This window comes from Myotis lucifugus, unplaced genomic scaffold (assembly GCF_000147115.1).
Source record: "Myotis lucifugus unplaced genomic scaffold, Myoluc2.0 scaffold_60, whole genome shotgun sequence".
Classification (NCBI taxonomy): domain Eukaryota; kingdom Metazoa; phylum Chordata; class Mammalia; order Chiroptera; family Vespertilionidae; genus Myotis; species Myotis lucifugus.
Window position 1 is genome coordinate 4,950,959 of NW_005871108.1, and position 13,271 is coordinate 4,964,229.

Here is a 13,271-nt window from a genome sequence, read left to right on the forward strand (position 1 = left end):
TTAGTTTCCATAAGAATAAAAACTCTCTGCCTTGTTCACTGCTTAACTGTAGGGTTGAGGCTGGCACACACGGTGCTCAGTAAATCTCTGTTGCACAGAAGGATAGATGGAGAGATGGCAGGACTAAAGGATAGAAGCACAGGTTGGGGCAAGAACGAATATAAAAATACACTTATAACAACACCCTCACCAACAATACCAGAAAAGGGGAACCTTGAAGGGAGGGGAGATTCAATTATCAACCCCTGGGGTCTTTGGAGCCAGGAGACTTCCGGTTTAATTGTTTCTCCAACTGTATGAGAAAAATAAACTAGATTTTTTTTTAGTCATGAACCCTTTCTTTGAATGAAATCTCCTGAAACCACCCAATATGTAAAATAGAAACACAGGATAGTCAAAAGCAGATTTATTATTCTAGTCTAGTTTCAAAAACAACAAGAAAATCATCCAGTGGTTATGAGGAATCCAGAAAAACCTGTCCCAGTAATGCCAACTTCGAGGTAAAGGGCTGACTAGGGCAGCTGAGAAGTGGGATTCGCTGCTTGGTAGGCTTCTTCTCCCTTACCCCATCATGGTTTTCAGCTGAGGAGAATGTTCCTGGCCCTGCTGGGGGTTTCCATGGCCCTGAGCTTATCGTTGTTTTCTGAAATCTTGATCTACCCTGTTTGAGAGAGTAGAATTCCTTCATCAAGCCCTCCACTTCCCACTGCTCTTCCTTCAGCCTCCGGCAACAGTGCAGGGCAGCAGGGTCAATGGGGTGTGCTTCTGTGTTGAAGATGTATCCCCCAGCCCCCAGGATGCACTCCCCATAGGGGGTGATCACTGCATCGAAGGTGGAGCCGTTGTTGTGAATAAAGTTGGTTGGGTCAAACAGAAGGTAGAGGTATTTCACAGTCTCGGCCAGGAAGAAAGACTCCATGCGGTTGTCAAGCTTGTGGTCTCGCAGATCTTTGATCTGCCACAAGGGAGAGGAGAGCAAGTCAGAAGAATATCCCAGTGTAGCAGAAAGGGTCAGGGGACCTCGTTAGGAATTCCTGGCCTGCCACTAAGCAGCTGAGGGCCTTTGGGCAAATTATTACCACAACTTCCAACTGGGCTTCCTGCTTCCATTCTTACCCTAAAGTATATTTCTATCACAAGTCTTACCTATCACTCATCCACAGAAAACCTCCAGTTGATCCCTCATTTCACAGAGATTAAAAACCAAAGGACAGGGCCTAACAGGTCCTTGGTGGTCTGGCCCCTCCCTCCCTGACCACTCTGTCCCTTGCTCTTGCAAGTCCAGCCACAAGGCCTTTCTGTTCTGTGAGCCAACAAGCACACTCCCAACCCAGGTTCTTTCAGTCTGGAGTACTCTTCCTTCAGACATCCTCATAGCTTGCTCCCTCACTTCTTCCCAGTCTCCGCTCAAATGCTCCCTCTTCAGAAAGGTCTTCCTTGATCCCTACCTGACCTGACAATTCCTATTCCCTTTATCGTACCCTTTTGTGACTAAAAACACAGATCTAATCATCCTCTTTAATGACATTGTAAAAACATAGCATCATTTACTTAGCTAATCTTCTTGATGGCATTAGAGTGGCCACCAGGTTTTTGCTATTGTAAACAACTAATTAGGAGTCTTATAAAGAAAATTTCATACTGAGTTTATGCCATAGATGAGTAAGTTTACTTGCTGCAAACATTTATTTCTAGCTTCTCAGAATTCGTAATACATTTTTAAACAAAAAAATGTAACTAAAATACGAACTTAATGTACCAAGAATTATTATTCTCTTGTCTGTTTGACAAAGGCCAAGGAGTCAGATGCCTGTTCACATCATTCGCTTTGGAAGACCTCCAAAGGGCTTCATTTTCATGGAAATAAGTTGAGCATTCCTAAAAGGCCCCAGTGGGTTTATCCACTTTGGCTTTTCACACGATACAACATATTGGAAACTAAAACATATCCATTGCTTTACTTCCCCCCTAAATATATATGTCTTGTTTTTAAACATATGTATTTATGTTCTACTTATAGAATATAATCACATACAATTTTGAAAAGGGAGTTTTTTTGTTTGTTTTTAACCCCTTACCCTAAAAAAAACAAAAAACAAAACATCTGTAGGCTTTTTGGTGAGTTTTCTTCCAGACTATTTTCTTACACATCTGGTTTTCAAATATCTGTCATGACTATTTACATCTTGCCTGCTGGGTCCTCTAAGGATGTGACATGGCTCTCACTCTTGACCCTTTCAATGCATTCTCCACAGTGATCGTTCTAAAATAACATCGGATTATGTCACTGCTGTGCAGTAAATTCTACCAAGGCTTTCCATTCCAGGCAAAACAAAAGCCGAACTCCTCCCGTGGCTTATACAAAGCCCATCGTGATCCAGGCCCTGCCTACCTCTGGGACACGACCTCCTCCCACTTTCTTCCTTGCTCACTCCAGTCCAGCCACACTGGCCTTCTTTCTGTCTCCCAGATACTCATTCATGGTTTTCCCTATAAAATGTTAGTCCAGGGCTTGGTCTTTCTTTTTCACTATAATCCTCAGCCTAGCACAGTGCCTGGCCCGTGAAAAGACATTCAATAAATATCTGTGAGACTAGTAAGGCTGTTTCATTAAGGATCCCCAGGTTTAAATATAAGGCTACGGGCCTCTGAATTTCCCTTCTAGAATCCATTTTATAGACCTTTCACAAAACTCACCCTTGCAAGCCTATTCCAATAGCTAAAGAATCTCTGATACAGATAGAATGCCAAGGTCATGGAGTCAAGACTCCAGGAACTAATACTAGTTCCACTTCTACTAACTATGTGACCTTTAGCAAGGCTCTGAGCTTCTGTTCCTCAGTCTCCCCCTCCATAAGATAAAGGACATCTCCATGTACATCTCTAAGGCCCCTTTCCAGCGCTAATATTCCAGAACTCCCAATGTTCCACCCTTAAAGAGGCTCTTTAATAGCAGGGAGACATTTCCCAATTCTTGAAACCATGAAAACACTTACTGTTGCAAATCCACATTCCACCTTGCTGATTTTTTCAATGGACTCCACAGCATCTCTTCCAAGTTCTAAGAGGGTGGGATCCCCCGTAGCACGGTAGAGGTACATGGCGCTCTCAATGAGTTCTGCAAAATCCGATGCAAACCCTCCTTAGCCAGTGGCTGATCAAGGAAGGTTCGAGCCCACGTAGGGTAGTGAGAGACTTGTCCCCTCCATACCTTGTCTAGAGGGCCCCCAGTAGGAGGAACATGGGAGAACTCACTCAATGCTGAGTTTTCAGAGCCTATTGGCCCAAAAGCCTGAAGCTTAGTGGAGACCAGACAAAGGAAGAAACAGGCAGCCAGTCTCCGGGACAGAGGAAGTGGCAGAGACAGCTGCCTCTCTCCCAGTGTCTGTTCCCTTACTTAGTATCTGTGGCGCCTTCCTTAGTAATAGAATCCCTAATTTCTGCCAAGTACATGGCTGCCAAGACTAACAACCATTCCCAGCAGCCAGGTGTGGGGTTAGGGCTCCTGATACCATAGAAAGCCATAGATAAGGCCAGAACATGAAAGAGAAATATTTCTATCTTAATGAAGCTACTACGTGTTTGTTTGTTTTTTCTGTCACTCATACCCCAACCTAATCCTAAAACTTAAAGAGTATGGGCTTATCATTATAAGGCCCTTTCTGAGATGGGATGGAATAAAACACAAAGGCCAACATATTCAAGAGCCAATCTTCAATCTAGTGAGGATGCAGCTATCAGTTCACATGCTCAGAACAAGGCAACAGTCTTGCCCTAGTCTATACAACTGGAATTTGATGATCACACATGGGCCCCATCTGAAGATAATTATTAACCAACAGGAGTTGGTCCAAATGAGAATATTTATTCTGGAGGAAAGAAAACCCAGGAAAATGTGCTTATTGCTTTCAAATATCTGGAGAGCTATTATGGAAATGACTTCTAGGGTGGCCCCAGTGGGTGGAAACTACCATTCGGTAGGTTGTTCTACTTCTTTACCTGCCTTTTCTCAGAGAGGAAAGAACTCTCTCCTTCCTATACCAACCTCTCTTCCTGATTATGCCCTTCCGTTTCCTCCTTGATCAGCACTTTCCTCTCTTTTGATTTATTACTACAAACTCTATTTCTTTTCTTTTTCTTTTTTTCAGAGAAAAGATCTCTGCCTATCTCCCCAGTTTTCTCCTCCTTTTCCCTCCTTTACCCCAAAGGCCTCTAGACAATTGCTAATCTAATTGCTCATTTTACGACAGACTGTGTCCACTGGTAGGTGAACACAATATGTGTGTTCAAGGAAAGAAACCAGTGCTGTTCTGGGAAGTCCTCCCGTCTGTTTCTAGCAGCTGGCTGGGTCAGTGCTCCCAGGCCAGCCAATGGTTTTCTCTTCCTCACACATGGGCCTACATTTGCTAGTAATTGCTTTAATTTCCTGTATACGCAGCCAACTCTCTAGAACAGCGGTTCTCAACCTGTGGGTCGCGACCCCTTTGGCAGTCAAACGACCCTTTCACAGGGGTTGCCTAAGACCATCCTGCATATCAGATATTTACATTACGATTCATAACAGTAGCAACATTACAGTTATGAAGTAGCAACGAAAATAATTTTATGGTTGGGTCACAACATGAGGAACTGTATTTAAAGGGCCAGAAGGTTGAGAACCATTGCGCTATGGAGTCAAAGCGGCCAATTTACTCTTCCCACTGGCTGTTTTACTCCCTCTTCTGTTCTCTCTCCACAACTCCCATAACAATCCCAATGGCGTAGAGAAGGGCAGAATGGGCAGAAGTCACTAGAAGGCCTGTCCCACGGCTAAAAGGCATTCAAGGGGGAAGGTGTGTGAAGTCTAGGACCGTGGTAGGTAACCTATTCTGGGGTGGGGATGACAATGTGTGCTGACTAAGCTTCCTTCCTCTGTCCCCCATTCCCTTTTCCTCCTCATGGCGTTGAATTTTCCTGCAGTGACTCAGAGAATCAGAGCTGGACAGGAACTTACGAGTTTTATCTAGTGTGCAGTCCCTTCCTTCTCTGCTTCATCTTGATTTCTGAGCTGCAAGTGAGGAGGTGGAAGAACCCAGATGATTCATTCCTACCTAAAGTCCATCCCATTTCTTACTATGGAAGCACAGTGTATCTGACCCACTGACTTGGGAAGTTTGCCTACACTTCTGAAATCTTGATGGCAGGAACTCAAAAGGAGTCAACCTGGCTTTGCCCATCTCACTCACTTGCTCCAGTTTGAAAGATCACTAAGATTTAGTTAGGAGACCTGGATTCCAGTCCTAGCTCCTATACTTACAGCCTTGGGCAATCCATTTCAAACCCCCGGGCCTCAGTCTTCTTATGCAAAAAGATGAGGATAAATAATTCCTAGCAAGAAAACCACCCAGAGCCACTGGAAGAATCAGATGGGGGGCTCTGAGGGGGAAATGGACTTGTGAACACTTGTGAGGCATGTTAACTTCTAAAGACATGAGGATATGGGGTCCTGAGAGCCAAACCCAACGGCCAGAGATGCTGCTTACCCGGCCGAAGTGGGTAACCCTCTCGCTTCTCCACTGTGTATCCCTGAGGAATGTTGTAGAATTCTGGGAGCCCCCCAAACTGCTTCCACACAGTGTAGTAGTTAAGGAAGGTCCTCATGGCATTGTCAATGTCCCCGATGAGGCTCTGTAGGAGAGAACTGGTTGTCAGGCAGACAGCCACCAGGTATAAAACCCCACAACCTCAGGGAAAAGAAAAGTAAAAGCTTTAGAGCTAAAAAGGCCTGCAATCAAACCCTGGGCTGGCCATTTACTCACTCCAACCAGATACTTACCTTCTCTGAGCTTAATCTATAAGATACAAAATGTAATATATCTCATACATTGTGGGGAGGGACAGAGGTTGTACACAAAGTCCCTGACTGCCAGTACGTGCTAACTCAATGCTGGACTCTAACAGTTTTTAAATAGGTAAGTCAGCTATTCGGTTCAAAATCTTAAGAATAGGAAAAAGTCTCAGTCCCACCCTATACCCCAGCATATAACCGTTTTGTATTAGTTTGTAAACATAAGAGTATATATTATTTCCCCCACATTTAATATAGCTGATTAATTAGACTGTTCTGCAGTTCCCTTTATTCATTTAACATATCTTGATCTTTTCCACATGAGTACATAAAAGCTCCCTCTTCCTATTGCATAGAATTCCATTGCTTGGACCATAATTTAATTAGCTCCTTATGAATAGGCAGTTGGCTTGGTTATAATCTTTTGCTCTATCAACGTTGCAATAAATAACTTTGAACATATGTCACCTCAAACATATGCAAAGTGTATCTGTAAGATAAACTTCCAGAATTAGGATTGCTGGATCAGGGAACATATGCATGTGTAATTTTACTAGCTGTTACTAAGTAGATATTAATATTCACATAAGCTCACAGGGAAACAGCTGACCTTTCTAAATATGCAGTTTTTGAAATTTATATATATATATTTAATTGATTTCAGAGAGGAAAGGAGAGGGGGAGAGAAATAGAAACATCAATGATGAGAGAAAAATCATTGATTGACTGCTTCCTGCACGGCCCACACTGGGGATCAAGCCCAAAACCCAGGCCTATACCCTGACCAGGAATTGAACCATGACCTCCTGGTTCAGAGATCGATGCTCAACCACTGAGTCATGCTGAGTAGGCCAGCTGACCTTCTTGACATCTCCACTGGATATCTCAGGGATAGGACAAACTTGACTTTTCCCAAGCAAGATTCTTGGTTCCCTCACTTTTCCACAAAGTTGTCTTCCTACTCCTGCCTCTTTTCTTTCTAGTTAATGGCACCAGCGTCTACTGAGTTACTCCAGCCAGAAACCTAGTGGTTGACCTTGACTCCTCCTCATCCCCACCCCACATCCATTCCATCAGCAATTCTTGTCAATTCCATCTCCCAAAACATCAAGATTTTTCTCTTTATCTCTAGAGCCACCACTTGGTCTGGTCACTAGCAAACCAGACTGTGATGACCTCAAAAGCCCCCTCCCACCACTTGTCCTCTTGCCCTCTCCAACCCACTGTCCCCAAGACAGCCAGAGTAACTGTCTTACTACACACTCCAGACCTCAGGGCTTCCTACAGGAGCAACATAGAATTGAGATGACTCACCGTGGTCCTCAAGGCCCTACACAATCTGGTCACTGCTGACCTTCCATCCATTGATCTTTTCCTTCCCTGGACTATGGCCACATTGCTTTTCTTTGTTTCTGATAACACCCAACTCTTTCCTGCCTCAGGACCTTCACACAAGATATTTCCTCCCCCTGAAACATCACTTCCCGCCCCTAATTCTTCAAGTATAGACTTTAATATCATCACATCTGAGAAGCTTTCTTGTCTAAAGTTGGTCCCCATCCAATATTCTATTTTAGCCTCTAATTTGTTTCCTTCATTTGCAGTTTTATTATTTTATCTATTTATCTGTTTTAAGTTTTTCTTTGTGTCTCGCCCCCATAAACTTCATCAGGGCAGCAGGGCCTGGAACACAGAAGGTATTCAAATATTTGATAAGTAAGCGAATGAACAAATTTAACATCTCTAAGTCTCCTTTCTTCATTTGTGAATCAATACTTAGCTCAGTATGTTGTGATGATTCTGAGTAAAGCGCCTGACACATACATCATTTTTTCATACATATTATGTACTACTTAAAAATAAGAGAGCCCCCAAAACTCATTAAGAAATACCTTTCCAACAAAATTGCTTTTAGGTTTTATAATTATTTATTAAAATATTGTAAGCTATTAATGATATTTTAATCATTTATAAATTAATAATAACTAAATCCAGAAGAAAACAAATTGAATACTCAGAGCCTATGGTCACAGGGAATTTTTTAATGTTTTTAATTTCTATGTACTATATTCAAATTTTGTTACAGAGACATATGATAGAGTATCAATAAAATTTTTCAGCATAAACTATAATAATTAGGATTAAATTCTGTTGGGGCCTAGAGTGGAAATATGAGTTCAAGGAGAAAAGGGAATGGATGGTATACAACTATTCAAACACGTAAGATAACAAATATCCAAGGGGCACTTTAGTTTTTCAAAAGTCTTCTAGAGGGGCACTTAAGCAATAAAATTTGAGGATCCTAAGAGAACTGACCAATATTTAATATTATCAACTAGAGGCCCGATGCACAAAATTAATGCATGGGTAGGGTCCCTAGGCCTGGCCGGCGATCAGAGCTGATCGGGGCCTTCCTTCCCTGGCTGCTAGCCAGGGCCTTCCTTCATTCTGTGCCGCCCCCTGACGGTCAGCACATGTCATAGCGAGCAATCGAATTCCCGATCTCCTGGTCAAACTCCCGAGGGGACACTTTGCATATTAGTCTTTTATATATATAGATAAGTTCTCTCTGAGCCTGTTACCCTATCTGTTTAATAAGAGGGCTGGCTAAAAGTACATAATGGGGGACTAGTTAAATAAATTACAGTCTCCCTATTCAATGGAATATATGCAGCTGTTTCAAAAAGGTAAAACTAGCCTTGGCCGTAATGGCACACTGTTGGAGCATCAGCACACACACCAAAAGGTTGAGGGTTTGATTCCCGGTCAAGGGGACATGCCTGGATTGCAGGTTTTGGGGCAACCAATTGATGTGTCTCTCTCACATTGATGTTTCTCTCCCTCCCCCTCTCTTTAAATATCAATGGGGAAAAATATCATTGGGTGAGGATTAACAACAATAGCAAAAAAAGGTAAAACTAAATATGCGATATCAATAAAGGATGATCTCTAAGATATAATCAGTGAAAAAAGAATATGTATATGTCCTATATATAGAAAGAAAAAAGAGGGATATAAATATTCATATATTTATGGATATAGATTTTTGGAAAGATATACAGAACACAGATAATAGGGGCTGGATTAGGGAAAGAGTCTGAAGGTGGGTGCTTAAGACTTACTTTACAAGGTATTCCCTATTGCACTTTTCAAATTTACCACTACATCCATGTTATTACCTTTTCTTTAAATTAAAAAAAAACACACTAATTTATAAAAATATTTTGGTACATCTAGGGGTTTGATTAGATGGGCTCTAAAATCCCTTCCAGCTACAGCCGTGACCTGTTTGGCTCAGTAGATAGAGCGTCAGCCTGCGGACTGAAAGGTCCCGGGTTCGATTCCATCAAGGGCATGTACCTTGGTTGCGGGCACATCCCCAGTGGGAGGTGTGCAGGAGGCAGCTGATCGATGTTTCTAACTTTCTATCCCTCTCCCTTCCTCTCTGTAAAAAATCAATAAAATATATTTTTTTAAAAATCCCTTCCAGCTACAAGTCTCAGACCGTGTAATAGAAAAACAAAATGATGTCAGACACAGCAGTCCCAGCTGTTTTCACGCCCTTTCTCAGGCCCGCTGTCAAGAATGAGGAGGTTGTGACAGATATGTCCAGTGGAGAAACAGCTGTGGCCAATGTCTGTTACTGCCCCGCCTGGAAAGACACTCTCTACCTTATATTAACAACAATCCATAGCAAACTGGAAGTTAGGTTCCTGAAACCTTAAAGCTCCCCTTGGAAAATTTAGTGAGACAGAATCTTAAACCTCTCTTCCATTCCCAAGCCATCCCTCCAAAAAAAGTACTCAAGCAACTAAGCTATCTTCTTTGACTTTTACATCAGCATGAGCTTGCTTTGCCAGTTCCATAGGAAAATGACCACCCTCTCTGATCATTCCTACCTGAAGACCAGGCCAGTAGGCCTCCAAGGACTGGAAGACTGGCATGGACACAGTCCCCTTGTACATCTGCACCCACAGGTACCAGTCATCAAAGCGGGTATAATTCCGAATGGCTTTGTTGTATTCTGCAGTGGAGATGGAATAATGGATATGTCAGTGATTAGGGAGACAACAGGCAGCCCTTGGCAACAGAAGCATGGTCTTAAACTTTCGAAGAATTATATATGATGGTCTAGCCTCAAAGCAGGCTCGGATGTAATGAGGCAGAGAGGAAGAAGCATGGGGTCTAGAGTCAAACTTCCAGGCTCAAATTTTAGCTCCAGCTTTACCACTTGCTAGCTGTGACTTTAGGCAAGTTTTTCCCTCTTAACCCTCAGGTTCACTATCTGTAAAGTAGGGAGAGTAATGTTATATACCTCATAGGGTTGTTCAGTCAGTTATTCATCCAACAATATTCACTGAGCACCTTCTATATGCCAGGAACCCAGAGCTGGCAAACAAGACTAAGAAAGCTCTCAGCCCTCAGGGAGCTTACATTCTACTGGGAACTTTAACTTACACCTCCCCCTAAATTGTAAATCCATGAGGGCCAGGACTTTTTTTTTTATTGGTTTCAGAATCCCCAACACTAAGATAGTATATAATATTGACATTGATATATATTAAAGAGAGAGAGAGGAAGGCAGAGGGAGAGAGAAAAAAAGAGAAACATTGATGTAAGAGAGAAACATCAATCAATTGCCTCCCACAGGCACCTGACCAGGAATCGAACCCGACACCTGAGTATGTGCCCTGACCAGGAATTGAATTGGCAACCTTTTAGTGCATGGGAGGACACTCAACCAACTGAGCCACATCGGTCAGGGCGATAGTCATAATAAATATGCATAATACTATCTGAATGAATGAAGCATCAAATACACATGCAAATAAATAAAAATCTCAAATAGTGTTGTAAGGAATAAATAAAATAGTCTATGTTCAGTGCTTGGCACAGTGCTTGGCATATCAATGGTACTCAAATATTTGCTGAACAAATTAATGGTAGCTATAGTAACAATTATTAGGTGTCCAACAATTCCTCAATATCATTATTATTAGTGTCTAAGAGCCTGGAGGGTAAAATGTTTATATTCAACAGGCATTAATCTATGCCCTACCTCATGCAAAGCATTGTGGGAAATACAAAGATGAATATGGCATGGATGCTGGAACTGTGGATGACAGTTGACTGTAAGAGAGAGGCTGAAAGCCATAAATTCTGAGGAAGGATTAAGCTACTTCTTGGCAAGGTGACATTTAAGCTGGGCCCTGAAGGGTAAATAGAACTTTCGCACATGAAGACAGGAAAAAAGGTATTCCAGGCAAAGGAAACACATGCGCAATGGCCAAGAAATAAGATCTCCAGGGCCATACACAGAGAACGCAGTACGGTTCAGCTGGCTCCGGGCAAGAAGGTGACAAGAGGTGTAGTGGGCACTGCGTGGACAGTGCACGTCCATGACGGCTTTGAATGCAGACTCAGGTATTCAGGACTGATTCTCTAGGCACTTGGGAGCAACTGAAGGTTTATAAATAAACCACATGTCAATAGGAACAATCATGGGGAAAGCCCCCTTATCCTGCCTTTACCTAGGAACATAGCCATGAGCTTCTTATCCTGCAGCAGGATGGCTCCTTTCACCAGGTACTCAAAGTAGGAGTCCACACCAGCCCCGATGCCTGCGTCCTGGGCCACCCACTTGCCAGTGAGCACGTCGATGTGGTTGCCAACCTAGGAGAGAGACAGATAGTACCAAGAGAGGGGCCAAAACAAAACAAGCATCTCCCCACACCCCTTACTGCCTAGTGAGATGCAAGGCTGGACCATGGCCAGCTTTCCTCCATATCTGTACAGTGGAGGTGCATGTCATGCATATTTATGAGGACTTAATATCCACAATGAAAAAGAACAATGATTTGGAGGTTTATGCCCTATCTAGAGTGAGTGTGAGCTGGGAGATAAGAACTTGTTGTTCCCACAATCTGTCTCAGATTTCTCAGAACTCTGCATGTGATTACAGTGTCTAAATACACAAGACATACTTTACATATTTCCATAAGTCAACTCAGGGAATACAACCAAGAAACTGATGGAGTGATTGCTTGTAAGGAGAGGAAAGGGACAGGATTCAGAGGAGACTTCACAGATATCACTGGGTACCTTTTTTGTATCCTTTGACTTGTACACCATGTGACTCGTAAAACCATTTTAAAATAAAATATAAATTATTTTTCTTTTTTAAATCATATTTCTTTTTAAAAATATATTTTTTTATTGATTTCAGAGAGGAAGGGAAAAGGAAAGAGAGACAGAAACATCAATGATGAGAGAGAATCATTGACCGGCTGCCTCTTGCATCCCCCCACTGGGGATCAAGCCCACAACCCGAGCATGTGCCCTGACTGGGAATTGAACTATGACCTCCTGTTTCATAGGTTGACGCTCAACCACTGAGCCATGCTGGCTGAGCAAGTTTCACTTTTCAAGCTGACTTAGAACTAGACTTTGCATAAAAATGTGCCTCTACCTGAATCACTTTCAGTCAATAGTCTTTATAAGTTACAACAATTCAGCAAAGGAGATATTAATACATCATCACTGCTGAAGCAACTGAGGATCAGACAGGTTGAGTGACTTGCTCAGGGCCACACAGTTTTGATGAAGCAAGGTCTGTGCTCAAACCAAGTTCTGACTAAAGCTAATGCTATTTCCTGGACAGCTTTGGCTCAATTACTGTAAGTTTCACTGGATTATCCACTTTAGGAGCTGAAACTGACCTTAGAGATCAACTGGCCCAACTGTGTTAAGTTTCCATGGGTTAATAGGTATTAGACAGGAAAGGGAAGCTCTGGGGTCATATGGTTTGGTAAATGTTGAGTTAAGCAAAGTTAATAGATTTATTTATCATAGGATTTAATAACCTTTAACCTGCTCATGTTCATTATGACTCTCCAAAAAAAAAAAAATACTATATATAGAATTCCCAAACTTAATTGACTGGTAATCATTTTTTCATGGAATAACCATTCATAATCTCTCAGACCTGACAATCTAAGGTCACCAAATGAGTCAGGGGCATAAAGCATATAACCCACTCCTTAGCAATTGGAGAAATTCAAAAAGTCATTGCTTAACACACAGCCCCTTTTCCCCACAGAGTTTGTTCACTCATGCTCTCTTTCCCTCTGTGCCAGAATATGAATTGGATGCTTGGTCTACTTTCAGTGTCATGAGCCTAAGTCAGTGATGGCGAACCTATGACACGCGAACTCATTTTTTGGTTGATTTTTCTTTGTTAAATGGCATTTAAATATATAAAATAAATATCAAAAATATAAATCTTTGTTTTACTATGGTTGCAAATATCAAAAAATTTCTATATGTGACACGGCACCCGAGTTAAGTTAGGGTTTTTCAAAATGCTGACACGCCGAGCTCAAAAGGTTCGCCATCACTGGCCTAAGTCCTGGTCCACTCCTGAGGTCACCTCAAGTTGCCTTTG

The 13,271-nt window shown here is 42.2% G+C and overlaps 1 protein-coding gene across 1 annotated transcript in view; it reads right to left on the reverse strand.

Annotated features, from left to right (window-relative positions):
* Positions 1–389: 389 nt before the first annotated feature.
* The window catches only part of EDEM2 (ER degradation enhancing alpha-mannosidase like protein 2), a 30,364-nt gene continuing 17,482 nt past the window's right edge, over positions 390–13,271 (reverse strand). Inside the window, exons 7-11 of the mRNA XM_006089447.3 lie at positions 11,359–11,500; positions 9,727–9,851; positions 5,523–5,667; positions 2,997–3,118; positions 390–955 (exon numbers count right to left, since the gene is read on the reverse strand). Of these exons, the coding sequence (XP_006089509.1) occupies positions 455–955; positions 2,997–3,118; positions 5,523–5,667; positions 9,727–9,851; positions 11,359–11,500 (1,035 nt within the window). The 3' untranslated portion in view covers positions 390–454. The remainder of the gene's footprint in view (positions 956–2,996; positions 3,119–5,522; positions 5,668–9,726; positions 9,852–11,358; positions 11,501–13,271) is intronic.